Source organism: Macaca thibetana, chromosome 3 (assembly GCF_024542745.1).
Source record: "Macaca thibetana thibetana isolate TM-01 chromosome 3, ASM2454274v1, whole genome shotgun sequence".
Taxonomy (NCBI): Eukaryota; Metazoa; Chordata; class Mammalia; order Primates; family Cercopithecidae; genus Macaca; species Macaca thibetana.
Genome location: NC_065580.1, coordinates 69,690,201 through 69,717,719, shown reverse-complemented (window position 1 = coordinate 69,717,719; position 27,519 = coordinate 69,690,201). Strand labels below are relative to the sequence as shown.

At 36.8% G+C, this 27,519-nt stretch overlaps 1 protein-coding gene across 5 annotated transcripts in view; it reads right to left on the bottom strand.

The window, feature by feature from the left end:
• STEAP2 (STEAP2 metalloreductase) overlaps window positions 1-27,194 on the bottom strand; it is a 28,328-nt gene extending 1,134 nt beyond the window's left edge. Inside the window, exons 1-7 of one of the 5 annotated variants that reach the window (XM_050785325.1) lie at window positions 26,899-27,194; window positions 22,297-22,465; window positions 13,268-13,791; window positions 10,578-11,105; window positions 8,006-8,170; window positions 5,544-5,691; window positions 740-1,453 (exon numbers count right to left, since the gene is read on the bottom strand). In XM_050785325.1, coding sequence (XP_050641282.1) covers window positions 1,422-1,453; window positions 5,544-5,691; window positions 8,006-8,170; window positions 10,578-11,105; window positions 13,268-13,759 — 1,365 coding nt within the window. In that variant the 5' untranslated portion in view covers window positions 13,760-13,791; window positions 22,297-22,465; window positions 26,899-27,194 and the 3' untranslated portion in view covers window positions 740-1,421. Of the gene's footprint in view, window positions 1-739; window positions 5,692-8,005; window positions 8,171-10,577; window positions 11,106-13,267; window positions 13,792-22,296; window positions 22,466-26,483; window positions 26,824-26,898 lie in introns of those variants that run through there. The other 4 variants (XM_050785326.1, XM_050785322.1, XM_050785323.1 and 1 more) reach the window with 4 other exon arrangements.
• Window positions 27,195-27,519: the final 325 nt, after the last annotated feature.

The window sequence follows — 27,519 nt, the reverse complement described above, 5'->3', positions numbered from 1 at the left end:
TTTACCTGACAATCCTACTCTCAGGATATTAGCACCTAAGCATTTCCAGGCAGCAGCTGGGGAAGCCAGAACCTCCACGGACAGATCTGGTGCACAGGTACAAAGGTCAGTTTCTCCTTGTCAATGGCACCGTGTACAGGACTCATCAACATATAGCAGTGTGGCGGTGGTGGTAGTGGCAGCAGCAGCAGAAACTCCTCTTTAGGACAATAGGGTAGCGCTAGGCCACTGGCCAGGAGGCAAGGCATGAGGCAGAAGCAGTGATGGGAAGGGCATGAGGAAGAGGCAAAAGGTTTTAGGCATGGCTGCACGGATGTGGGGTAATAAAAAACATAATTTTCTATAAAAATGAGTAATGATTTATTATAAAATCTCTTTAGTATCCATCATAGACCATATTATACTAGATACTGGGGATTTAGTAGTAAATAAGATAAAATTTCTGCTACCAGGGGGTTTACAGAATAGCTTGAATATTGTGTGTGTTCTGATTTAAAGATGCTTAATGAATGCTAGTAAAATGAAATAATATAATAAAATCAATGTAAATGGAGGTTTTTCTAAATGACTACTTCAGTAAAAACAAACAAAACCCCTCCAAAACTATCACGTGTATTGCTTTCTGGATGCTTCTGAAAAGAAATAACTCAGAAAATTATTAGAAGGCCTCCATCAAATACTGGAATTATTATTCAGTAAGAAAAAAAATCCACGTGTATACAACATTTCAAAACAGAAGTTAAAGCATTAAATTACTTTTTATTTAAATGTTTATAAGGCAGTATGAGAATGATAGAAAACATGTGTAATTTGATAGCAATATTTTGGAGATTACAGAGTTTTAGTAATTACCAATTACACAGTTAAAAAGAAGACAATATATTCCAAGCAGATACAAAATATCTAGTGAAAGATCAAGGCAAGAAAATGAGTATAACTAATTGACAATGGAAAATCACTTTTAATGTGAATTGCACATTATCCTTTAAAAGCTTTCAAAAGTAAGAATTACTGCAGTCTAGTTAATTCAGACAGTGTTAAACAGTATCAGGATAAAGAACTGTAGGGCAGAAAGGATTAATTTTCACGTCATGTAACAAACCCAGATTTACAATGGCTGAAATGCAGGAAAAAGCAGTGGAAGTAGGGAAATAGTCAAGGTCTTTCTGGTCTCTAATCTGCCTTCCTCTTTGGGTGTGGCCTTGATCTTCTGGGGACAGCTGCCAGGGCTCCTGTTATATCCACAATGCCAGCAGCAAGATGAAGGGATGAAAAAGAACACATGCTGCCTTCCTTTGAGGAGACTTCATCTCACTGGCCAACACTCAGTCACATGTACACCTAACTGCAAGGACAGTTCAGGAATGCAATGGGCAGCAGCTTTTAAAGGAGTCAATAGGAAGACAAATTCCAGTTCCAGCTCAGTCTGAATATCTGCAAAGCTGCAAAAGATCTTTAAAGACAATTTCAAGAGAATATTTCCTTAAAGTTGGCAATTTGGAGATCATACAAAAGCATCTGCTTTTGTGATTTAATTTAGCTCATCTGGCCACTGGAAGAATCCATACAGTTTGCCTTAATTTTGGATGAATGCACGATGGAAATTCAATAATTTAGAAAGTTAAAAAAACTCAGTATGTTAGGCTGAACAAAACATTTCTAGTATATGGACAGAATCTCTGAAAATTAAGCACTGTATAATTTTCTCATACTAAAAAAAAAGTGAAGAACCCATTCATTCATGTAAAATTCACTGTTTAAAGGTAAAAACAGATTGAGTTTCCACTGAAATTATTACATTTCATTCAGGGCTAATCATTTGTACTGAATATATATCAGAATTTGTTTTACTGATTGATGAACAATTGAAGGTAGGGCATCTCATTTCATAATATAAATCTTAACACTGTGAGGTGTGTTATACTATGTATGTATCCTGCTTTAAGTCATGGATTTACAAAATAATTTCAACACATTTTAGGCTGTTTACTTATTTCAAAACAGGGATTTCATAGACTGACACAGGTATAATTAGTTCAGTGTTCACAGTATTCCTAAATAAATATTTACTTATTACATTTATGATACTTTATTTAAAATATCACATTAGAAACTTTAAATATTTCATAAATAAATCTCTTTTTTTGGGGGAAACTCTGTACAGAATTTATTATGAAATAGCTTAATGGCAAGTGGTAATTTAGAAGAATTAAGTTATCATATTAGATAGGAGATATATGAAAATATTTTAAAATTGTGTATATTCTTGTAGCCCTTTTATACAAGTAATTTCTATAATTTGATTGTAATGAAAGTATAATATACTTTAAGTTACTATTATCAGATTAATTTTTGAAAGTAAAATTCCTTAATCAAGCCAAGGTTATGCTGCTTTGTAAGAAATTAATCAGGTAGTTTAACACTAGAGCTCATTAGCCAACCTGTATGTAGCACAAAATAATCATCTCTGATAAATACCTATAAATATATTTTATTCATACTTTTAAATATTTTACAGTTTAAATAAAAACCTTACATGTAGACAATCTGGGCTAAATTTCCATGTATATTTTGAAAAATAATGTTAGCATGAATATATTCCTATTTAAATATGATTTTAAATATTCTTAATACAGGAGACATATGAAATATTTACATAAAAGCTAAGTAGCATGATACAGCTCATGGTTATTTTCCTCATAGGAAAAAAGTTACTTGATTTTTTTTCTTTTTGCATAGGATTAAGACTGAGTATCTTTTCTACATTCTTTTAATTTTCTAAAGGGCACTTCTCAAAACACAGACCAGGTAGCAAATCTCCACTGCTCTAAGGTTCTCACCACCACTTTCTCACATCTAGCAATAGTAGAATTCAGTCCTACTTCTGAGGCCAGAAGAATGGTTCAGAAAAATAATGATTATAAAAAAATAACAATTAAGAAAAATAATCACATAGAATTAAAGCAACTAAACATCATAGCTTTGCATTTTTAGAAAAGCATTTAAACATTTAGAATTATAGTAAATAAGTTACATTTATTCTAAAACTTCAAAATTATTCAGTTTTTGTAGTATTGAAAAGAAGATAGTGCCATTCGAAACAACAGATGTATCTTTTATACATTTTCACAAAAGTTTGTTTTTCATATTTTTAAAGGCCTCATTTATCTGTAACAGTGATAGTTTTAGAGTATTGGCTACTTAATACATACATGCAACAATATATGCTTTAATAGTCATCTAACTTTTAGGAATATTTCATTTCGTTTTCACATTAAACGGTTAAGCATAGTGTTAACTGGAATTTAAGGAACAAGAAAATACTGAAAATATGCTGTTATTTTCATTAGTTCACTATAATAGAATGTTTAGGTATTTGCCCATAAAAGTTATCATTGCCCAACTGAATTCCTACCAAGAACTAACAAGTGATTATCAAGTGGGGAGAAATATAATTAAAATAAAGAAAAGAGAGAGCTCAGTTAGAAAGTACAAGATAACAAAATACACCAAGAGGAGAACATTAGAGAATCATGAGTGAATTACCAAACTGACAATGCAGTTGTAGGAAAAGAGCCACTGGTGGGAAAGGTAGTCTCTACTAAATAAAAGTCTTTTTATTGTTGGCAGCTGGATTCAGTAGTACTTATGTGGGTAAGTTTAGAAATGTTATAATTTCAGGAAGAGGAATGCATATAATTGTATCTTGTCTATAATTTTCTATTTTAATAAAGAAATAGCAAATGGGGGTGGGGGGAATATAGGACATTCTACAGTTTGAGCAAAATGCAATTAAATGTGGAAGGACAGCACTGAAAAATTTTATGAATAATCTGTATGATTACATGTCTCTAGAGTAGATTTATAATTAGCCACTTATCCTAATATCCTTCATGCTTGTAAATTGCTACCTAATGAATGGTTATGCAGGCAGGAGAACTTCTCAGGAAGAGAAAAGGAGAAAACCAGGTCTACAGAGATTTTTGAAAGACTCTATGGGATCTCAGCAATTTGTTAACACTGCTAGGGCCCTTCACTGCATAGGGAGGCATATGGACTGCCACGGGTCTCCAGGCTCATGTTACAACCAAGAATAGGGTAACTGTGAATTACCCTACAAGCAGTCATAAGTTTATTATAATAATATTTTTATACAATTTTTGGATGCACCCAACCCACTCTAAAGAATGTCAGTGACTTTATACAAAAGAGGAAGCATCTAGATTGGCATTGTGAACACAATGCATAGGGCTGCGGCGGGAGCTCTAGAGCCTAGTGGTTAAAACCGTGGCCTCTGGAGTATGACTACCTGGACTTGAGTGCTCACTCCACCATTTATTAACTGCATGACCTTTGGAAAATAACTTTTCTATCCTTTGGTCCCTCATATGTAAAATGAAGATAATAACTACTTATCTCACGGGGTTGTTCTAAGTATTAAATGAGATAATACAAGTAAAGTACTTAGAACCATGCCTGGCACATCACAGTCCCTCAAAGAACATCAGTATAATCCCATACCATAGCAAGTGGTGACTGGTTAAGGTGCGACAAAGGTCAGCTGACAGACTACTTGTGTGCAAACTTGATACTTTTGTTCTAAGTATGAAGTATTATACAATTCCCAGGATTGGTACTGTATTAAGAGATAGCACTTTTGGAGGCCAAATGTTACTGAATCCTCTTCCTGATCAGTATATTAATATGAAAATGAAACTGCTCTGTAACACAATAAAGAATAAAAGCTTTCATGAGGTATGTATTATCAGTATGTATTTCATGTCTCCAATATATTTTAAATATAATTTCAGGTTTAATTTGCCTTTTTAATTTGTGTCTGTTCATATAATCACATTGCTTCATATAATTAATTTCATCCTTCAAATCCTATTTTATGAGAGAAATATAGGAATGCTATCATGCACCCTTACCTAGATGCTAATATAATATGTCCTTTCTTAAAAATAACATATGATAATGCATTTCTACTTTTTAAGTTGAATATTAAAATCTTAATCTTCAGAAAAAAATGTATATCCATTAAATTATTTTAAAAGCTTAAAATTCTGCTGGTTTGCAAATTGTTTTTAAAATTGTATCTATATTATTAACTGTAAGTATTTTTGCCTGATTATGAAATATAAAGTAACAATAGGGTTACAGTTGGGCAAAACAAAACATACCTAAATTACAATAATATATTGACTAGAAAAATTCATATTGGCAAACATGACATTTGTGAAAATTAATTTGAAGAAAACTCTATCACTAATTCAGTTGAAATCTCATTTAACAAGTTTCAACCCACAATAATTTGACAGCATACTTGTAACTGAATGTAGAAGTCATAAAAATAATGGCATGAGTAGAATTTTATATGGCAGCTGTGAACACCATTTATCATCACATTACTGTGACCCTCTCTGGGGAGACATGAGGAATTGTTCCTCCAATACCTTCTTCCAGAAATTGGCTCTTTTCCCAGCCTTTTTTAATTCGTTTTAGCTTTCGGCTTATACATGGAAGGAACAAAATGATCTTACCCAGAATTACAACTGAGGGCAAAACAAGAGCAAGAACAAAGTTTGGCGGTGTATAAAATCTGTAGTACTCTTCTTCAAAAGCTCGTTTCCATCCATAAATTAAAACGTGGAAAGTACTTATGAGCAGAGCGACATATCCAAGCGTAGACTTGGGCCAGGAGAGAAAGGAAAAGAAACAAAGAATAAGAAACAAATGACTGAAACCCATAAATTAAGTTCAAGATATACCATGTTTATATTTTGATAAAACTATTTTGTCTTAAATTATCAAGTTAACCTTTGTCCTCTACTGAATTAAACAATATTAATATTTTTATATATGCATATATATGTATTATTTATATGCACACCTTATGTTACACAAATGAGGCGCGATTGCATACAGTTCAATATTCTTACTACTTCATTTATTTTATCAAGAACATTTTCCTCATGTCATTAAGTATGAAGATGACATTAATACCGTATAATATTCTATTGAATGGATGTGCATAATTTATTCAACCATTCCTTTTTGTTGATAATTTACTGTTTCCAATTTTCCTCAACTATAAATGTCATGTTAGGCCATTTTCCATATTTTGATTTATTTTCTTAGGACTGGTTTCTAATAGTAGGATTATTGGTCAAAACATCTAGCTTTTCCTTAAGGGTACTGATACATACTGCTAAACTCTTCTTTATAAAAATTATTCACATTTCCACCAGTTGTGTATTAAAGAAATGTGTGTGTGTATATATGTGTGTGTGTGAGTGTGTGTGTACACATACACATAAATACAGTCATGTGCCACATAAGGGCATTTTGGTCAACTATGGACTGCATATACAACAGTGGTCCCACAAGATTATATACCCTATTTTTACTGTACCTTTTCTATGTTTAGATATGTTTAGGTACACAAATATTTACCATTGTGTTACAAGTGCATATAGTATTCAGTACAGTAACATGCTGTACAGGTTTGTAGCCTGGGAGCAATAGGTCACGGTTTGTATAAATATGCTCTATGATGTTCACGTGACAAAATTGCCTCATTGCTCAGAATGTTCCCCATTGTTAGGTGACACATATCTGTTAATACATAAACAGATATATGATAAAATTAAATAAACTCATTTAAAATTATTAAAATTAATTAAATTAAATTAAAATTAAATGAGCATCCTCATGGGCACACACACACATATACACGCTGGTTAATAGGCAAGTATGAAAAATCCTGCAGTATTAATATAAACAAGAATTCAAATACAGAGTTTAATAAGAATACTTCAGTTAGGCACTTTACAGGTTAAATTCTAAAAGATCACCATTCTTTAGTTTGCTAAATTATTATGTTTAAGACTGCTTACTTTGAAAAATAGTCTGTTATATAAAAGTAATATTACATCCGTATAATGATGTAATGTCTAACTTTACTGAGAAAATATCAACCCTCCGGCAGGCAAAATATTTGCAATTACTCATCTAAATTTATAATGATAATTTGCATCTGTCTAGAACCTTCTATTTCTTTTCAGGTATGTTTAAACTAGCTGTTGGGAAAGTACTCTCCCTTTTCTTTGAAAAGGAAAAATAAATTCAGATAAGCATTATGGCCTTGCTTTGAATGAGATTTTTACATGACCTTAAAAAAAACAAGCAAATAAGCAATGAAATGAAACAAAACTTAAGTGTACCACCAAAGGACATGAATTTGTCTACTGTGCTGTAAACCATTTGGATACAACCAGTACAGATTTTGTAAAAATACAAGAAGGGTCCATGTTTCAGTTATGTATTTTTAAAATATGCAACCTTATTATTTAGATACTATTGGAGAGGGTGAATGTTTAACTTATTAAATACAATGGTGGTTTGAAATCCCTTTACAGACATCCATACATATTAGTGTACTACTGATACACTAAATACCTATACTAACAAAATTCTTAAGGCTGGCTGCATGTTATAATCCATTAATCTAGTTACCTAGTTTGCCACTGCTTGTGTTTGTATGTGTGTGTATATACACACATATTTCTTTAAAATATTCAGATTGACACTCCCACTTGAGTTCAAATTAATAAGATTTTTCTGGACAGATCAAGATGACTCAAAACATAAAATAATTTTTCATTAACTTGGCTAATAATAAATTGACTTTCAACATTAAATTTGATCTAAGCTCATCCTTCCCCACTTTCATTTTTTTTTTCTCTTTTAAGATAACTTTTCATTCTTAACATAGTATACTGGAAGGCAGTGCTGTCAAAGTCTTCCAGTACAATCATATACTGACTGGTGTTTCACTTACTTAACCAGAGCAGTCCTAAGCTGCCTTCCAGCATAATGTATCTAGATGCATAAATACACTCTCAAAGGCACCCTTTTTATAAGGAAAATATTTAAAATTCAGTTGTTCTTAACAAGGAAATCCTATCCTGCACAGTCCTTGACCAAACAAAACCCCACATACCTGAATAAAACTGAATTCTCTCCAGTTTAAAGCATTGCTCACTGAAGGGATAGAAGTGACTGCCAGGAGGGAAAGTAAGCCAAGGCTCATTATGCCAAAGGAGATATACATTTCAATTCTCCAAACTTCTTCCTCATTCCAAGAGTTTTCAATATTTGCATGAACCTAACAAGAAAGCAAATGTGAACTTCCTTTGTTTAGTAGAACATTAACTCATTCAGCGCAGAGTTCACTCTTGGCATAAGAAGAACCTGGTCATATATAGACATATTTAAGTTGCACTAATTCAGTCTAACAAACTATTATAGAGAACATGTTACTGGATGATACTGCTCCAGGTGTAGGGGAAAAGAGAATTAAACAAAAGGAGGACAAAACTTTCTCTTTCCTTGTATACGTGCTAGAATAAAGGGGCAAAGCTTTGCCATCACATTTGTAATACATCATCATTACAGGGACTCTGGAGTCCAACACCATAAAATGCCTAGTGGTTGGTTCTAGGGTGACACAAAAGAAGTTACTGGAGTTAAACTTAGTTTCGAAGTACTTTTACAAGCTGGTTTAAACTTGGTTGAATATCTGGGATACAGTCTGGCCTTAGTTCAACTTGGATCCAGGCAGGGAATTTCTAAACTACGTCAGTATCTTCTTCCATCACATGAATAATATATCTCTGTTTTGTCTTTCTTCTCATCTTCTCTTCCTAGAAAGCTATGATTTCCCTGGCTATAAAGGCCAATGGAGCTCAAATATTTCTCCACTTGAACTGCCTAATTTAATATGATTCCCAACTCTCTGACTGTGTCATTTATATGCAGTATTTTTCCAAACATCTTTTACTTACATTGATAATGTGTGTATAATCAAGTCAGACAGTTAACTCTGAATTTGTGGTATTCTGTGTAGGGACTACCTTTAGAAGTTCTGTTTACACTCAGAATATAATTAGAGTATAAATCAAGTATTGGACTCCATCAGCTGAAATTTTTTATTTAAATAAGTATCTATTAATGGAAAACAGATTCTAACTTAACAACAGTTTAACTTTGTCCAATTCCAGTTAACAAAACATACTTAAAATTTAACAACAACAAAAAGCTGCTTCTTAACCATTAGTTCCCTGAGGCAATCATACCATTATCTTGAAAGAGGCCCCAGAGTTGCTACCATCTTTTTATTTGATATCTATACAATACAGAATAACAGCATTACCCAGTGTACTCAGAGACTACAACCTGGATCTACCTGCTCTCCCAGTTCATTCATTCATCCCACAAATGGGCTGTTGGAGTGTCCACAATGTCTAGGCTCAGATCTAGGCACTGGGTATGTATCAGTGAAAAAGATGGACAAAGATCCCTCTTCTCATGAACTTACATTCTGATGGGGGAAGGCAAACACTGGTAAATGTATTTTTAACATGGAAGTCAAGTGTGTTAGAAGATGGTAAGCGTTATTAAAAAAAGAAAGGTAGAGCAGGGTAAGTCAGCGGGATTCGGAATACTGGTTGGGGTGGAGACAGCAGCATTTAAAATGGTATCCAGCGTAGGACTCACTGAAAAGGTGAGATCTGGGCAAATGACTGGAAGGAGGTAAGGGAGCCAACTGAGCAACTATAAAAGCCTTAGTATCTCATTAAGAGAAGTGTTTTTTTCCCCCAGAAAGTGAATGGCTTAAAGGTTATCAATCTACTAATTAGAAAAATATTATTTTAGGTTTTATTGTTGAAACAAGCTTAAGTACTCAATGCCACATACTTGGACTATGATGCCTTCGATCCTTACAAAACGCACATGCTTTTACACATTTGTTTTGGTGCAATGTTCTTGGCTTTCATTGAGAAATGTTATACCAAACAGCTTCAGGGAAACCCCTTAAATTACATTTGTGGATTGGGAATTATGGAGGAAAACCATAGTCTAGCTCATCATCAAGCCCCTTCCATGAAGTGCTCCCTAAGATTTTTTTTTTTTTTTTTTTTGAGAGCTAAGTGCTAGAAAAGCTTCACCCGTGGAACTTGTTTTCTAGTTTTTGATAACAAGAGCTTTGTAAATAATAGGGTCTCCTTTCTCATCGTGTTGAAAATCTCAAAGCCAAAAGAGAAGCTGTGCAGACACTCTCAGCAGAGGTGTATTCGACTTTTTTCTCCTGATCTTGTCTTCCTGTTCTGCTTTGTATTTTTACCAGTTCTAATTTTATCGTATATATTTACTGAGAGTTGCCTCATCATTTTGTGGAGCACGACCAATTATAAAACATTAAAATAATGAATTGTTGAATATTGAAAGCACTCATTGCAATTATAACATTGAAAAAAGGGGAGAACCCAACCCTCTACGTTTCTGCTTTTATTCTGTAAGGAATAGGATGGTAGCAGCCTTTACTTGAAATAATTTTGAATTAGCCACATAATTCTTATGTGAAAACATTGTTTAAAGAACAATTATTTCCCCTCCCATAGTATACAAAAATCAAATTTCCATTAAAAGGCATGCAAAATTTTATGTTTTATAATTTATACTAATAAAAAGTATTTTACTAGCATCAGATAAATAACAAGCATGTTCAGTACCTGCTGATAAGCCATGTTGAGAAACAAATATCTCTCTGACCTTCTCATTGGTAAGCAGAGGCTGTAGGCAACATGGACCACAGTGAAGAAAAAACTTAGTAATCCGAGCTGTTTTCTACACTGCAACCAGGTTTCCAACCAAGGCGGAAATCTCCTATACTTGGTGCCGTAATAAAGTTGATAAGCAGCTGCCAGGAGACCTGCTAGGTATACCAGGGAGAGCAAAGTAATGGCAACTATAGGTAAGGTTTTATTCACAATCTCAATAGGAATTTTGTAAAAGTCACTCTGTTGGCTTCTAGCATATGGATGAATCACATCTCTGACAAAGGAATAAAGGAAAAAAAATGTGGCCAAGCTTATAGCTACCACCACTGGCCCTCTCCAGAGAGTAAAGAGTTGTAGGGGTAAATTTTCAATCTCTCTGGCTGATGATAAGGATCCCAAGTCAACGGGAATGAAATTCAACTGGCGGGCAAGTTCAATAACCTGTTGTCGGGCTTGAATATTGTTGCTGCATATATAAACCTGTGGGAAAAATAAAAAGACTCAGCATTACCACCGTTGTTTATAAAAATGGTAGCAATCGCATGCTCCACTTATGGAGCATCACCTGTAATGAACCTGAGTGATGCAAATGGTTAAAGTTCAGGAGATAAGGCATTTATGAATGTATTAACCTATTATTAATAGGTTTTAAACAGTGTCATGAGAACAAAAAAGTCCTTGCCACTTATGATAACAGGACAATGAAATGCAGGAAAATGTAGCTGCAACCTCGAGCGTCAGAGGGGATCCCCCAGGTGGCGGGGGGGCAGGTGGAAAGAAAAGTGTACTCTTCTAGGCATGGTTCAGTAGCAGCAGCCGGGTAAGGCCTCCTCTCCAGGGGTTTAGGTGGACTTTGAGCTGCTGGTCATGCCCCTGCCCCACTCCACTTCCCTAATTCCCACAGGGGACAGTGTGGGGCTGGCACTCCCTGCTGTCATGAACAATATGTAGTTTTAGCACTGTAGCAGTTCCGTCTAGTAGTATGAGTGCAAACACTGCCCTTTACAGATACTTAGCATGACTGGAAGTGGGCATGCACTTTGGATGGCCATCTGCAATTAAAACCTTTAAATTATGTCATGATGCTATATTTTTTAATAAAATTTAATAAGATTTTAAATAAAATTTAGGTTTAGAAACCAATACATCAAGTATCTCAGAAAAACCATAATAATCTCAGGTATACTATTTCATTGGTCAGTATATTAAATTCTTTCATCTCTAAATAATGATGATATACCTGGCAAGTAAAAAAATTATAAGGCTTAGGTAATTTAAATAGAAAAGCAACTGTCCTTTTCTAAGACAAAGATACTACTTTTACAGAAACTCTAATGACGTGATGGGTGGAGGCAAGGGTAGGCTTTCAAACTATCGAAATCTGTTAGATACTATAATATAGTTGAAAATTCAACAAGTGTTTATTGAGCCCCAAGTTCATTACTGGAGTGAGCTGCTATTACTAATGGGTAGGCCACCTCATTCAAGGCTAGAAAAATATTGCTATAAAGTCTCCAAATAATGTTTGGGGAAAACAAATTCCTAAATATATCCCTAAAGATGTTTGTACAAGGACTCTAAAATAGACCACATAGAAATATTTGCATGTTTCTATTTATGTAATGGTGACAATATAACACTCTTTGGATTATTAATCTCAGATAACATTAGCCAGATGAAGGACAAATCCTATTTGAATGAATATTATATAATCATTTATGAACTTTTAAAATAGAGGTCCTTTTATAACAGAAGTAAGAAAAAAGTATTCTAAATTAATTCATTACAGTCGTGACAATGGTGGAATAAATTTTTTTAAAAACTCATTTGGAAAAAATTTTGTATAAATTATAATATGACATAATATGATATAATAAGTCTAAAAATAAACCAAACATTCAAAATAAAGGCACAAACACTACAAAATACAAATTTAGACTATTTTGTAGCTTATTTTGAATTTCATCACTGTTCCACATTTTTTTCTGTTAAAAATTTAAATTTGGTATAAATATGGGTGTATGATTAAATTCAGGTTTGTCTCACAGGTCCTGGTTCTAATTTGCTTATTCTATATCTACTGCTAAACTTTGGTGGATATGCAAAAGAAAAAAAAGATTCAGAAATAGCCTGTAGAAAAGCATATGTTCTTTTAGTCATTAAAATAAAGACTGTAAAGTAAATGGTTATCATGACTCTGATATACAGCATACAATGATATAATACTTAAACTTATTTTCTAAGGAATCGAATCAACTGTCTTTACCGACAAAAACAATAAAAGTGTTTTATAATCATGCTTAATTATAATGCATAAGCACATTAAAAAATTTTTTTTAACATATTTTATGTGTTTATTTATAAAAGCTCATTCCACAATGGTGTTGACCGAGCTCCCCATCTGCTTTATTCTCAAGTTGAACTGGATGAAGTTCACATTATTTTCCCAGATTTCCACATCATTTTGGGAATGGGAATGTGCCCTTACAAGGTCAGGACATTAATCTTCAGGTGCTCATAATTAATTTTCAAATGATAATCATTGGAAAGTGTCAGAATTTAGTTTTAAAATGTTTGATATTTGTTTAGCTGTTTAACTACAAAATACCAGATACATAAGAATAAAAATGTAAAATACATACCTGCCGGCTGGCATCCTTAGGTCCTAACTGAAGTGCCCAAGCTGAGACAACATTAAATCCTTTGACAATCAAAGAATCTGGGAATAATGACGCCAAATATTCAGCATTGGATTCTGGGTACTGGTTTATCCTCATGTTATTGCTCACATCAATCAGGATTTTACCCACAAGCAGATGTCTTAGGTCCCACAGGGAGGTATAATGTTCTCTATGTATAGCAACAAATATTATATTTGTTTTTGTGAGAGCATCTTCATGATGGGTGACATCTACCACATGAGGAAAAAATTCAGAAGCAAACTTAGGATTTCTACTTCCTATGACCACATGATAGCCACATCTAATAAGTCGAATCGTCAAGGATTTGGCAAAATCTCCACTTCCAATCACACCTACAGTGACTTTCCTTGCATCTTTGATACCATTTATGCCATTAGGTAAAAAAGTTTCACTAAGGCTCTTAGGGCTTCCCATCATAGAGATTGATTCCATGATACAGAACTTCCAAGATCACCAAAAATATCCTAGGGGAGAGAAAATAAAATGTTCATCAGTTACCTATTACTGAACATTAAAACACTTCTAGACATTGTAATACTGTGTATTTCTAGAGGTAAAATATTTCACCACACTTTAACATAGAGTACAGTAAGACACAATTTGTAAGCTAAAAAAGGATCACTATTCTGGTTTCTCTTCATATCATATAAATCTTTCGTGTTTTAAAAAAGCATCTCAATAGGAAAATTAACTGTCACAAAGGTGATGTGCTAAAGTGGGGCTTCTCAAATTTTAATGTGCACACAGATCACTTGGGAATCTCGTTAAAATATAGATTCTGATTGAGTAGGTCTGGAGGGAGGCGCGACATTCTGCATTTCTAATGAAAGCAATACCAGTGCTGGTCTGAGGACCCCTCTTTGAGCAGCAAGGCACTAGTGACGCAGGACAGGAAAGTCCCCAAATTGGGGTTTAGCTCAGGAGGGTACTTGGCTTTGCCTGGGAAAGAATTAAAGGACAAGCTGGTGGTGTTAAACAGCAACGTTTACTGAAGCAGCAGTTTACAGCAGCAGCAGAGGTACTGCTCCTTACAGAGTAGGCCTACCCCGTAGGCAGTGTGCCTAGAGTAGCAGTTCAGCGGCAGCTCTGCACTCATATTTAAACCTAGTTTATTTATATGCAAATTAAGGGGTGATTTATGCAGAAATTTCTAGGATGAGGGTTGTAACTTCTGGGTTGTTGGGCTGTTGCCATGGAAAGGGGTGGTAACTTCTGGGCATTGCCATGGCAATAGTAAACTGACATGGCACACTGGTGGGCATGTCTTATGGGGAGGTGCTTCTGCCCTGACCTCAGTTTGGTCCAGTGTCTGAACCTTGCCTCTGGAGTCAAGATCTGCCTCCTACCTCACTAGAGCACATGAGAAAAGAGACTGAGGTTTTCACTCAGAACTTTTTTGAAAAACACACTTGTAACAAGCATGATTACCCAGCTTCTGAGCAGATCAGAGGCAGCAAATCACAAATGCTGCTAGAGGCAGAGAGGACTGTGATACTAAGTGATGGATCACAAGACAAGAGAAGAAAGAAAAACCATTTTTTAAAAAGCTATTTAAACCAAAACTGTCTAGAGTCATTTGAGGTGGAGGTTATAAAGTTCCCTATATACTTCAGTAGCTAGTGACTTTATCATTAAATGAGAGCTAGATAAATCAGCTAACAATGAACCCTGGCACTTAAATAATATCTTAAGAAAAACAGGCATCAAAATATAACAAAAGAGTAAATACCATGGACTTCTATCATTCACTCTAGATCTTACAATGTATCATTAAGAAAGATAGCTTACCTATGGAAAAAGGGATTAGTAATATGCTTATGGTCTTAAATTATATAATATTTATGAAATCTTTTTCTTCCCCTTTGTAAGAAACATGGCGGTGCTTTGGTCAAGGACAGGCAGAGGTAAGCATCCAGAGTGAGTTTACAGCACAGGCATATAACTTCACTTGTTATCATAGCCATGTAGATATAACAGAGAAGCTCACCACCATCGTTATAACATAGGGAAAACTCATCACTTGGCTCTAAGCCACTATTGTCTGTAAAAGGTATAATTGCCCTGCTGACACTGTACAGGCACTCTTGGGCCCAGAGAAAGAGAGAGTCAGAGCTGTCTGTCTTTGCAGACAGACAGGGGAAGCCAGGACACAGCTTGGCTTGCCTATGCCCAGAGAGAGAAATTGAAATAGTTAAGGTGCTGACTCCAAAGGCAAGGGAGAGCAGGCCCCGCAGCTGTGTGTGGGAGCCACCAGACTAAGCAGCCGAGACAGGATGGACAGTGTGAGAAAGTTGTTGATGAGAGTTGCTGTTGAATAAAATCATCTTTCACCTGCCTACAGCCGTTGGAGTATTCTTTCTGCTCATCCACCCACGCCCTTTGGACCTCAACATGACGCCGTTTTATTTGTTGGCTGCATAAACTATGATGCAGTTATTCTTCCTGGAAAAATCTCTCAAGTTATTTTTTAGTTGAGAGACTAACATCTGAAATGTTCATATTTGGAATAATTTGCTCAAGAATACAAATCAGGTTGCCATGAATTAGTGTCAAAATTGGGACTGAAAGAAAAATACTCTTCCATTCTACCCTCATTGCACAATTTCTTTTATGCTCATAGCAGATGTGGACCACTTCAGAGGATTTAATGGACTTTACAGGCACAGGTGGAATGTTTCAAAAATATGTTGGTTTACTAAATGAAATTTGAAATGACTAGAGCCAGGAAAATTCAACTTTTTACCCTAGAAATGAGTCACATCCAGTAACTCCAAATACATCAGTATGTTAAACTTTAGAAAGACAATAATTATCGTAATATTACTTAATGTTTATATAGGACATAATGTATTTCAGCTCTCTTGTGGTTTTTACGTATTAACTGATTGAATCCCCACAACCACCCTAAGAGACAGATGCTAATACTGTCACACCCACTTTGTAGATGAGGAAACTGAGACCTGCAGAAGATAATTAATTTATCCAAGGACATAAAGACAGAAAACAGGGGAGCCAGGATTTGAACCCAGGTAGTCAGTCCAGCTGAGACATGTGTTATTCAGGTGTACGTATGGAGTTTAGGAAAGGGTGTTTTCTTGGGGTTATAAGTATCAAGGTGTAACAATTATAGTTGTACTCAAATTAGTATGTTATTCCTTTTTCTTTGGTCATTTCATTCCTCCTCAGCGTTACCTAGGAGTAACCAATCCTGGGAAAGAAGAACTTTTACTATTTTTAAATCAATTACATGTTTCATTTCACACCTTTCAAGACAGACCACTCCCTTGGCGTGGTCCATGCACCCAGAAGGGCAGGCAGGAGTCAGAGGTACCAGGGTAGGAAAAAAACTGTCAATATCCATTTGGAGATGTCACTGGCAATGCTGGGCATCAAGAGCGGTTAGAGAAACCAGAAGTAATGAAATCCATGCTCACTTCATTCAAAAGTTAATGGTAATCATGTGCATTATCTAAGGGTAAAAAAGGTTGCTAGATTCACACAAGGGAATCCAAGTTTCCTATATCCCAGCCCGGAGTTCTTCTGAGTATATACCGTAGCATCTCCCAAAATATAAGAATTGCAAAATCTTTAAATCTAACAATCATGATGATCAAGACTTTTTCAAACAGAAACAAAAACAAAACAACATTAATTATCTGTTTATTTTACAAAGCAAGCTCAAACCCCTTCTGTAAATCAGAATGTGAACAGGTAAAAATTTTAATTTGCTGGGGGTTCCTTTATAGTTGACTAGTCTTTCTTCTCTTGCTGTTTTTAGAATTCACTCTTTGTCTTTTACTTTTGACAATATGGCTATAATGTGCTGTGGGGAAGACCTTTTTGTATTGTATCTTTTTGGAGATCTCTAAGTTACCTGTATCTGGGTGTCTACATCTCTCACTAGACTTGGGAAGTTTTCATTGTTGAATAACTTCAAATGCAAATGGATTAAATTTTCCACTTAAAAGATATAGACTAGCAATAGATAAAAAATCATGACCCAACTGTATGCTGGGTACAAGAAACCCATCTAACCTATAAAAACACATATAAGACTGAAAGCAAAGGGATGGAGAAAGATATTCCATGCAAATGGAAACCAAAAGTCACTATACTTATATCAAATAAAACAGAGTTTGAGTCAAAAACAGTATAAAGAGACAATGAAGGTCATTAAATAATGATAATGGATCAATTCTAGCCAGAGGATATCACAATTCTAAACATATATACACCCAACAACAGACCACTGAGATATATTAATATAAATAAAATGTTATCAGATCTAAAAGGAGAGACAGACTCCAATACAACAACAGTTGGGGACTTCAACACCCCCTGCCAGCATCTGACAGATAATCTAGACAGAAAATTAACAAAGAAACATTAGATTTAAACTATACGTTAGAACAAATGGACCTAACAAACATTCACAGAACATTTTATAAAACACTTACAGAATACAAATTTTCATCAGCACATGGACATTCTCTAAGAATGACCATGTTAGAACACAAAATAAGACTTGACAAATTTTTAAAAAATCAAAGTCATATCAAGTATTTCCTCAGACCACAATGGAATAAACATGAGGACCTTTTGAAACTGTAAAAATAAATGATTAAACAACATGCTTCTAAATGACTACGGTGGCAAAGAATAAATTAAGGAAGAAATCAAAAAATCTCCCTCAACAAATACAAATAAAAATGCAACACACCAAAACCTATGAGATACAGCAAAAGCAGTGCTAAGATGGAAGTTTATAGCAATAAGCACCTACACCAAAAAATCATAACAATTTCAAATAAACAACGTAATGATGTACCTCTAGGAACTAGAAAAGCAAAAACAAGCCAAACCCCATATTGGTAAAAGGAAGGTAATAATAAAGATCCGAGCAGAACTAGACAAATTGGGACTTAAAAAACAACACAAAGGATGGATGAAACAAAAAGTTTTGTTTTTTGAAAAGATAAAATCGATAAAGCACTTGCTAGACTAACCAAGAAAAAACGAGGAAATACTCCAATAAAAAATCAGAAATGGAAAAGGAAACATTACAATTGATACCACAGAAATACATAAAATCGTGAGAAGTTATTATGAACAACTACACACCAACAAACTGGAAAACCTAGAGGAAATGGATAAATTGCTACACACATACAACCTACCAAGATTGAAACAGGTAGAAACGGAAAACCTGGACAGACCAATAACAAAAAAGTTGAGGCAGTAATTTAAAAACTCCCAATAAAGAAAAGTCCAGGGCCACATGGCTTCACTGCCGAATTCTACCAAACTTTCAAAATAGACCTAACACCAATTCTCTTCAAACTATTCCGAAACATTGAACAGTAGGGAATTCTGCCTAACTCATTCTATGAGATCAGCATTAGCTTCATACCAAATGCAAACAAGCCTCAACAAAAAAGAAAACTACATACTAATATTCCTGATGAGCACAAATACAAAAATTCTCAATAAAATACTAGCAAACCAAGGGCCAGACATGATGGCTCATGCCTGTAATCCCAGCACTTTGGGAGGCCAAAGCAGGAGGATCAATTGAAGCTAGGAGTTTAAGCCCAGCCTGGGCAACATAATGAGACCCTCATCTCTACAAAAAATTTAAAAATTAGCTAGGCGTGGTGGCACACACCTGAAGTCCTAGCTACTCGGGAGCTGAGGCAGGAGAATCACTTGAGCCTAGAAGTTGAGGCCTGCAGTGATTTTTGATTACATAACCGCACTCCCTCCTGGGCAACAGAGCAAGACCCTGTCTCCTAAAAAGTGTGTGTGTGTGTGTGTGTCTGTAGAAGCAAACCAAATCTAACAACTCATAAAAAAAACACATCATGATCAAAGGGGATTTATTCCAGGGACACATCCCAGGGATACAAGGATGGTTCAACATATGCAAATCAATAACTGTGATACATCACCTAAAGAGAATGAAGGACAATAACCATATGATCATCTCAATAGATGCAGAAAAAGCATTAGAGAAAATGTAGCATACCCTCATGATAAAACTTTCAACAAACTAGGCATAGAAAAAATATGCTTCAACATAATAAGGGCTTATATGATCTATATAATAATAACAATAGCTATCATTATTTTGAAATAGGGAAAAGCTCAAAGCCTTTCCCCTATGAACAGAAATAAGACAAGGATGCCACTTTCACCGCTTCTAATCAACATCATATTGGAAGTCCTAGCCAGAGCAACCAGGAAAGAGAAAGAATATAAGGTACCCAAATTGGAAAACAGGAAGGTCAAATTGTCCCTCTTCGCTGATGATACGATCTTAGATCTAGATACACTTAAAGATTTCACAAAAAAACTCTTAGATCTGATAAATAAATTCAATAAAGTTGCAGGATACAAAATCGACATACAAAAATCAGTACCATTTCTACACACCAACAATGAACTTGCTGAAAAGGACACCAAGAAGGCAATCCCATTTACGATAGCTATTAAAAACAAAACAAAACAAAACAAAAAACTAGGAATATATTTAACCAAGGAGGTGAAAGTTTGCTACAAGGAAAACTACAAAGCACTGTAGAAAGAAATTAAAGATGATATAAACAAATGGAAAAATATTGCATGCTTATGGATTGGAAGAATTAATATCATTAAAATGGCCATACTGCCAAAAGCAATATACAGATTCAATGCAATCCCTATCAAAATACCAATGTCATTTTTCATAGAATTAGAAAAAGCAATCCTAAAATTCATATAGAACCAAAAAATATCCTGAATAGCTACAGCAATCCCAAGCAAAAAGAACAAAGCTGAAGGCATCACACTACCTGACTTCAAAATGTGTTACAAGGCAATAGTAACCAAAAAAACATGGTACCGGTATAAAAACAGACACACAGACCAATGAATGCAACAGATTAAGAGAATCCACAAAAAAAAAAAAAAAAAAAAAAAAAAAAAATCCACACATTTACAGCCAACTGATTGTCAACAAAGGCACCAGGAATATACACTGGGGAAAGGATATCCTCTTCAAATACATGGTACTTGGAGAACTGGATATCTGTATGCAGAAGAATAAAACTGAAATCCTGTCCCTCACCATATACAAAAATCAACTCAAGGTCAACTAAAGACTTAAACATAGGACCCAAAACTATATAATTTCAAGAAGAAAACATTGGGGAAATATTTGAAGACACTGGTCTAGGCAAAGATTTTATGGCTAGGACCTCAAAAGCACAGCAACAACAACAACAACAAAACAGACAAATGGGACTATATTAAACTAAAAGACTTCTGTGCAGCAGAGGAAACATCAACAGAATGAAGAGACAACCTATTGAATAGGAGAAAATATTTGCAAACGATTAATCTGACAAGGCACTAATATCCAGAATATACAATGAACTAAAAAAATTCAACAATAAAAAACAAATAATCCCATAAACATGGGTAAAGGTCATGAATAGACATTTTTCTGAAGAAGACAAACAAATGGTCAAGAGGTATATGAAAAAATACTCAGCATCACTAATCACCAGGGAAATGCATATCAAAACCACAATGAGACTTCAATTTATCCCAATTAGAACTGCTATTATGAAAAGACAAAAACAACAGATGCTGACAAGGATTCAGAGAAAAGGGAACCCTTATACGCTGTTGGTGGAAATGTAAATTAGTACAGCCACTGTGGACAACAGTATGGGGGTTGTTTCTCAAAAGACTAAAAATAGAACTACCATACAATCCAGTAATCTCACTACTGGGTATTATCCACAGGAAAAGAAATTAGTATATCAAAGAGATACCCGTCCTCAGGGTTTTTTGTTTGTTTGTTTTCTTTGCGCACTATTCACACTAGCAAAGATATGGAATCAATCTACATGTCCATCAACAAAAGGATAAAGAAAATGTGTTATGTATACACAATGAAATATTATTCAGCCTTAAAAAAATGAAATCACGTCATTTGCAGCAACATGGATAGGAGTGGAGGCCACTATGTTAAGTGAAATAACCCAGGCACAGAAAGGCAAATATCGCATGTTTTCACTCGTGTGTGGGAGCTAAAAAAGTGGATCCCATGGAGGTAAAGATTAGCATAAGAGATATCAGAGGCTGGAAGGATGTGTTGATGGGAGGAGGGGATGAAGAGATGTTGGTTCATGGATACAAATGTACAGTTAGAAGAAATAAGTTCTAATGTTCAATAGCAAAGTAGGTTGCCTATAGTTAGTAACAATGTACTGTGTGTTTCAAAGTGGCCAGATGAGATGACTTGAAATGTTCTTAACACATAGACATGATAAGTACTCAAGGTGATGAATTCCCCCCAAATCCCAACCAGATCATTACACATTGTATGGATATGACAAATACTCATGTGTACCCCATAAATATGTAACATGTATCAATTTGTCTTAAAAGTTAGTGTAAGCAGGCTTCTTCAAGAAATAAATCCTACTTCCCTCAAGGTTCTGAAAACCCTACTGGCCAGTGAGTGTGACCTGAATATTGCTGACCTGGCTTGGCACTATGCTTATGGTAGCAAGGGAGAGTCACACTGTTTTGGCACATGGAGAAGCAGAACTGCAATCTCAGAGTTGCTTCTGAATGTAGCTACTGAAGCAGTGTTTCTCAACCCTAGGTGCATGCTCTAATGATCCAGGGAGTTTTAAAACACAGTGATCACAGGTCACCCCCAGCATCCAGTTTTCGTTTAATTGGTCTGGGGTTCATCCTAAGCCACAACATTTTTAAAAAAAGATTAGCAGATGTTTTATTATGCAACCAAGATTGAAAATCACTCTACTAAAAGATTCAGAATTCAATCTAATACTTATTCTAATAATCATTTGGCGATAGTAGATGTGGCTTTTTGACCTTCACTTATGTTAATTTTTACATTGTTGTTTGTAGTAATGAAAAATTACAATTGTGAAAGAGTAGCAAGCAGTTACCTTTGAATACAGGACGCTGAATACGCATGCAGTTCTTTCCCCTTTTCCACTCAAGGAGGAGCAGTATCAGAAGGTCCACTCACTATTTTGCAATTTCCTCTCTCCACTTTCTGGGAAGGGCAATGCCATTCCTTAAAATGCGTCACTCCTTGCACAGCACACTTTGTTCCTGTTGTTTCATAATATTCAAAATTCAGAATGTTTCTATGACTATATATCTTCTTTCTGTTCTATAAGGGGATCCCCTCCCCGGTTCTCCAGACATCACGATCCTGCTGACCTGAGCAGACCGGTGTTTCTAAGGGAATGACTCACTAGAAAGGCACTTGTCAAACTTTAATGCAAATATTATCATCTGGGGATCTTTTTTAAATGCACACTAAGATTCTCTAGGTCTAGAGGGAGGTTAGACATTCTGCATTTCTCACAAGCTCCCAGGTGATGCCCATAGTGTCTCTACCTTTTCTTTTGATGTTATTCATAAGGAATCCAAATTAAATAACTGATAAAACTGTCATTTATAGGCTTGGTGTGGTGGCTCACGCCTGTACTCCCAGCAGTTTGGGAAGCCAAGGCAGGTGGATCACTTGAGGTTAGGAGTTCGAGATCAGACTGGCCAACACGATGAAACCCCATCTTTACTAAAAATGCACTAAAAAATTAGCCAGGGGTGGTGGCAGGTGCCCAGCTACTTGGGAGGCTGAGGAAGGAGAATCGCTTGAACCAGGGAAGCAGAGGTTGCAGTGAGCTGAGATCGCACCACTGGACCCCAGCCTGGGCAACAGAGTGAGACTCAGCCTCAAAACAAAAACAAAAACAAACAAAACCAAAAAACAACTATGTCATTTATAGAAAGTTGTGTTTTCATGGTGTAGGGGTAAAAGGGCAGGCCTAAGTTTCTGCAATCACTTTGATCCTTTGAGTCTCGATTTCCTTTGTTAAATGGCAAACAAATAGGTTATACTTGACTCTGGTGGTAGTTTCCAACACTAAATAAGTCTTGAAGCTGTGTGATAATGGTAATATCATCACCCTATATTTAACACTTCAACTTCGGGAGCTCAATCTAAAAGTGTGTGTCAAGGACATAGTTTTCTTGAATGGGCATTTGACTTGCTGTACACATTTAATACTTGAGAATGTATTATTATGATAGGGAATTCAGTTACACTCAGCTAGACAGCCTCTTAAGGTTTTCAGTTTAGAAGGATTTCCTGAACATTCCTGAAGCTGAATGGCAGCTGTTGTGCTATGTTAATTTTGAAAAATAGAACCTAATTTGTTTCACACATAAATAGGACATTTATTATTGGATGACAGCAACTCTGAAAGGGCTGTCCGCAGAGGTTTTGATGATATTTCACAACCTGCTGATTTGGAGAGGCCATCAAGAAAACATAACTCTCCAGGGTCATGAGGTGGGGTGGCGTAACCTTCACTTTGTGGGCCCACATCTGAACATCTCTTCTTCATCGTCTCTCCTGCAAACACCCACTCATGGTACTTCACCATACCCTCTCCCTGTCCTTAATGCTGTCCTCACTGCTGTCCTCTACTGACTTCTAGTTTATTCCTTATGACTGCAGACTCTGGCTCCCAGTATACACATGGTCATCCTCTCTACCCCAATAACTATCACGTTTTTCCTGGACTTTATCATTCAAGTGGATGAACCATTCAACTTCAGGGGCTATTTCCTTGACTTATTCATTGGAGGTAATGAATTTTTGCCTCTACCCCACCTCAGTCATTCACTTCCTGAAATCTCCAAGCACTATCTGCAGGACTTCCAATAATCTTAGTTTAAATATCCACACTGATAATTCTAGACAGCAAAAGAAATCTGATCTGTTGACCTCGACCTCTCTAATTGCTTAATATCCTGTACTCTCCATCAGCCTGCTCTGGTATCTCTTTAAACCGAGACTAGATTTATAGTCACTCCCTTGAAAAGATCCTTAACTCTCTTACTCTCCATCATATCTGCTTGGCAAAACTCTAGTCCTGGAAGAACCCAGCTATCCATTTTCTCTGTATCTGTATCCACGTTGGTGAAGGTTGCTGGAGAAAAACCAGAAAACTGAGCTCATTAGTTTCACCTTAAATTAACAATCACCAACTTTACCTATCAAAGACCAGTCTATCCACTTATGTCCTGGAGAGCCTCCCTTTTTTGCCTCCCCAGGGAATATGGTTATGACCTCTTTCTGTGACATCTCAAACTTCACAGGTTCAAACCTGAACTTTTTCCACCCAGACCTGGTCCCATTTGCCTGGAAATGTGTAAATGCCACCATTACCCACCAGTTGCTCCAATCAGAAAATTGTGAGTCATTCTTGAGTCCTTGCTGTCTCTCAGTTTTGACATAAAATCCTGCACCAACTCTTGTTCTCCAACATATTTCATAAATCCCTCTCCACCAATACCAGGCTAGTTCAGGTTTCTATCATCTCACCTGGACTCTGCAAACATTTCCTAATGGGTCAGCCTACTTTCTCTTTGGACCCTTTCCAAACCATCTCCACAGCAGCTAAGATCATCTTAAAATGTAAATCATCATAAAAAGTCTCTCCTTAAAATCAGTGCTCCTTTACTTAGAACTACAGCCACCTTCCTATCACATAGAAGGTCCCGAATGAGTTTGCCCCCGCTTCCCCTCTCTAACCTTAATCTGTATTGTTCACCCACAGCATCCTCTTCTAGAAGAAGAAAAGAACAACCACTTTATGTACCTTGGGAACTTTTCATATACTGTTCCATCTCTATAGCAGAATAATTCACTCAGCCCTTGTTAAATTTATTTTGTAATATTTTATATAATTGTTTCTTTTCTGTTTACTATTTCTCTCATTGAACAATAAGCTGCATGAGGGAAGAACCATGTTTGTCTTGTCCGTGATCACTGCCTCCACATTGTCTGGCGGTGTAACTTAGGATGCCATAAAAATTCTTTGTTATGTAATGCATCAAAAAAATTCAGGACAAAAAGCGAATAATTCTCTAGATCAGACTTCTCTTTTTGTTGAAAAGACATGTGGGCCCTGAAGGGGTAGGTGATTTATCAATGTTGATATTATGTTATGTTAAATGTTATGTTATGTTAAATATTATGTTAAATATTATGTTATGTTAAATGTTATGTTAAAGTCTCAGTTACCTCAACGTCCTGGTTTCTGGCCCAGCAGGAATAAATACATCTCCTGATGTCCTATGTCCTCTATCACACCTGCAGTCTTACTCTTTCGCATTTTTGGTGTATCCTCTTTCTCACTTTTCTAACTCATTTACAATCCTTTCTTTAAAAATTTGTCTTCACCTGTCCTGTTTTTTTTCAGTATTAAAATACAACTTTGCTCATTCACCACATTTTCCATAGCACCAGTACAATAAAAAGTGACTTGGATAAAGCTTTTCATTTCCTTACTGCAAATTTGCTCAAGTTATCATTCTCAACATTGTCTCATTTCCCCATACCCTGACAGAGTGACTAGCTAAGAGGCAGAAAGTGCAGCTACCCCAATGGCAGCATATACAGTTACTCTTATGTTTCTAAACATCCTGCAAATTATTTAGGACGGGTGTTTTGTTTTGTTTTGTTTTTCCATTAAATAGCCTCAAGCTTTGAAGCAACCGAGAGAGAATCGGAGTAAAAAAAAATTATAGGGTTAAAGAAAGAAAAAATAAACAGAGATCAATAAAATGAAGAAATAATAAAGTGGAGAAAAGGAAGGATGGGGAGGTGCTTTAGAAAACAAAAACGGTTCCAAACAGCGGGGCTGTTAAAAGGACTAGAATCTAAGTCAGGAGGTTGGGGGTGGGGGTGGGGCAGGAGTCTGAATTCTGTTTCTCCTATAGTGATGAGCGACAATTAACTATGGCCTGGACTGTCTTTCCATCTAAAAAACTAACTGCCCGAGGAGTAAAAACTGACACCAATCCTTCTCCACGGGGTGGCAGAGATAATAAATGGAAATCTCCCAACAAAAATGCTCTTTATTTCTCTGCTCTATTTTAAGAGCAAGATTTTTAGGGCATAATTTTCAACAAGTTTTGGCTGAGGCTGAACACAGGGCTCAAAGATAATTTAGGACAGTCAAAGAAGAGGCCAATTACTTTCTAACAGAAATGGCCTAAACACACCACGATTACATTACTCGGAAATAAACAAAATGACTGCTAGAAATACCTGTTCACAAGCAGCACTGCACGATCTTCCATGAAATTCCCTGCATCAACCCAAAGTAGCAGGGAGACTACCAAGGGGGCGAAAGTAACCTGCCTGTCCTTTCCTGCTGGGACCCATCCTACCTGAGACAATGTCTCCTGGCCTTCTTTCTCCTGGGCCCAACCTCTAGGACCTGCCCTTAGCTCTAGGAGACCAAGAGGAGGAGGAGGGGGAATCAGTGGAACAGACACCCTTCTCCACCCTTCTCACTTTCCACCTCAAGGTGCCAGGAGATCAGGGACCCCGCAGCTCAGGGCGGACGCCTGCTGAGGGCGCGGAATCGGGGAGAATGGATGCAGCTCGTGGCGCCGACTGCATCTTGACCCTCAACTCCGCCGCCGCCACCTCCTTTCACGCTCCTCCCCGACCCGCTCACCTCAGCGCCCCCCGCGCCCTCCACGCCGGGCAGGCGCGAGCCTTGCAGCTCCCCGGGAGCGGCGCCGACTCCCCAGGGCCCACCCGGGGACCAGGGCCTACGGACTGCACCTCCGACTGGCGGCTGCAGGGTGGCTGCGGCTGCGGTCCCGCTCCAGCTGCTTCCCCGCCTACCCAAGCTGGATCGTGTACAGCCAGGGAAGAGGCAGGAGGGAGGCGCGCGGAGGCCGGCTTGGCAGTGACGCGCCGCTAGGGGCTGCGCTTCTGGACAGCTCGTGGCACCCAGGGCCCGAGGAACGCCGACAGGAGTCGGGAAGAGCAGTGGAGAGCCGGGGAGGAGTCGGGGAGCTCGGAGGGGGCGGGGGTGTGTTGGGGGAGCTGGGGAGGGCCCAGAGCACCGAGAGGGAGCCAGCAGTGAGTGCACTAGGGAGCCACACACACACGGCTCGGCAGCTTTGCGCACCCCTCTATCGGGAGCGGCTGAGTATCCGCCTGGCTCGCCTGCAGGGTTCCTCCCTGGTCTTCAGGAGATTCTGAAGCAGCTCTAGAAGAGTAAAGCCCATTTTTCTACTCCGTTTCTTTTTGTAATGTGGGGTCACCTTTCCGCTCTAGAAATTGCTTT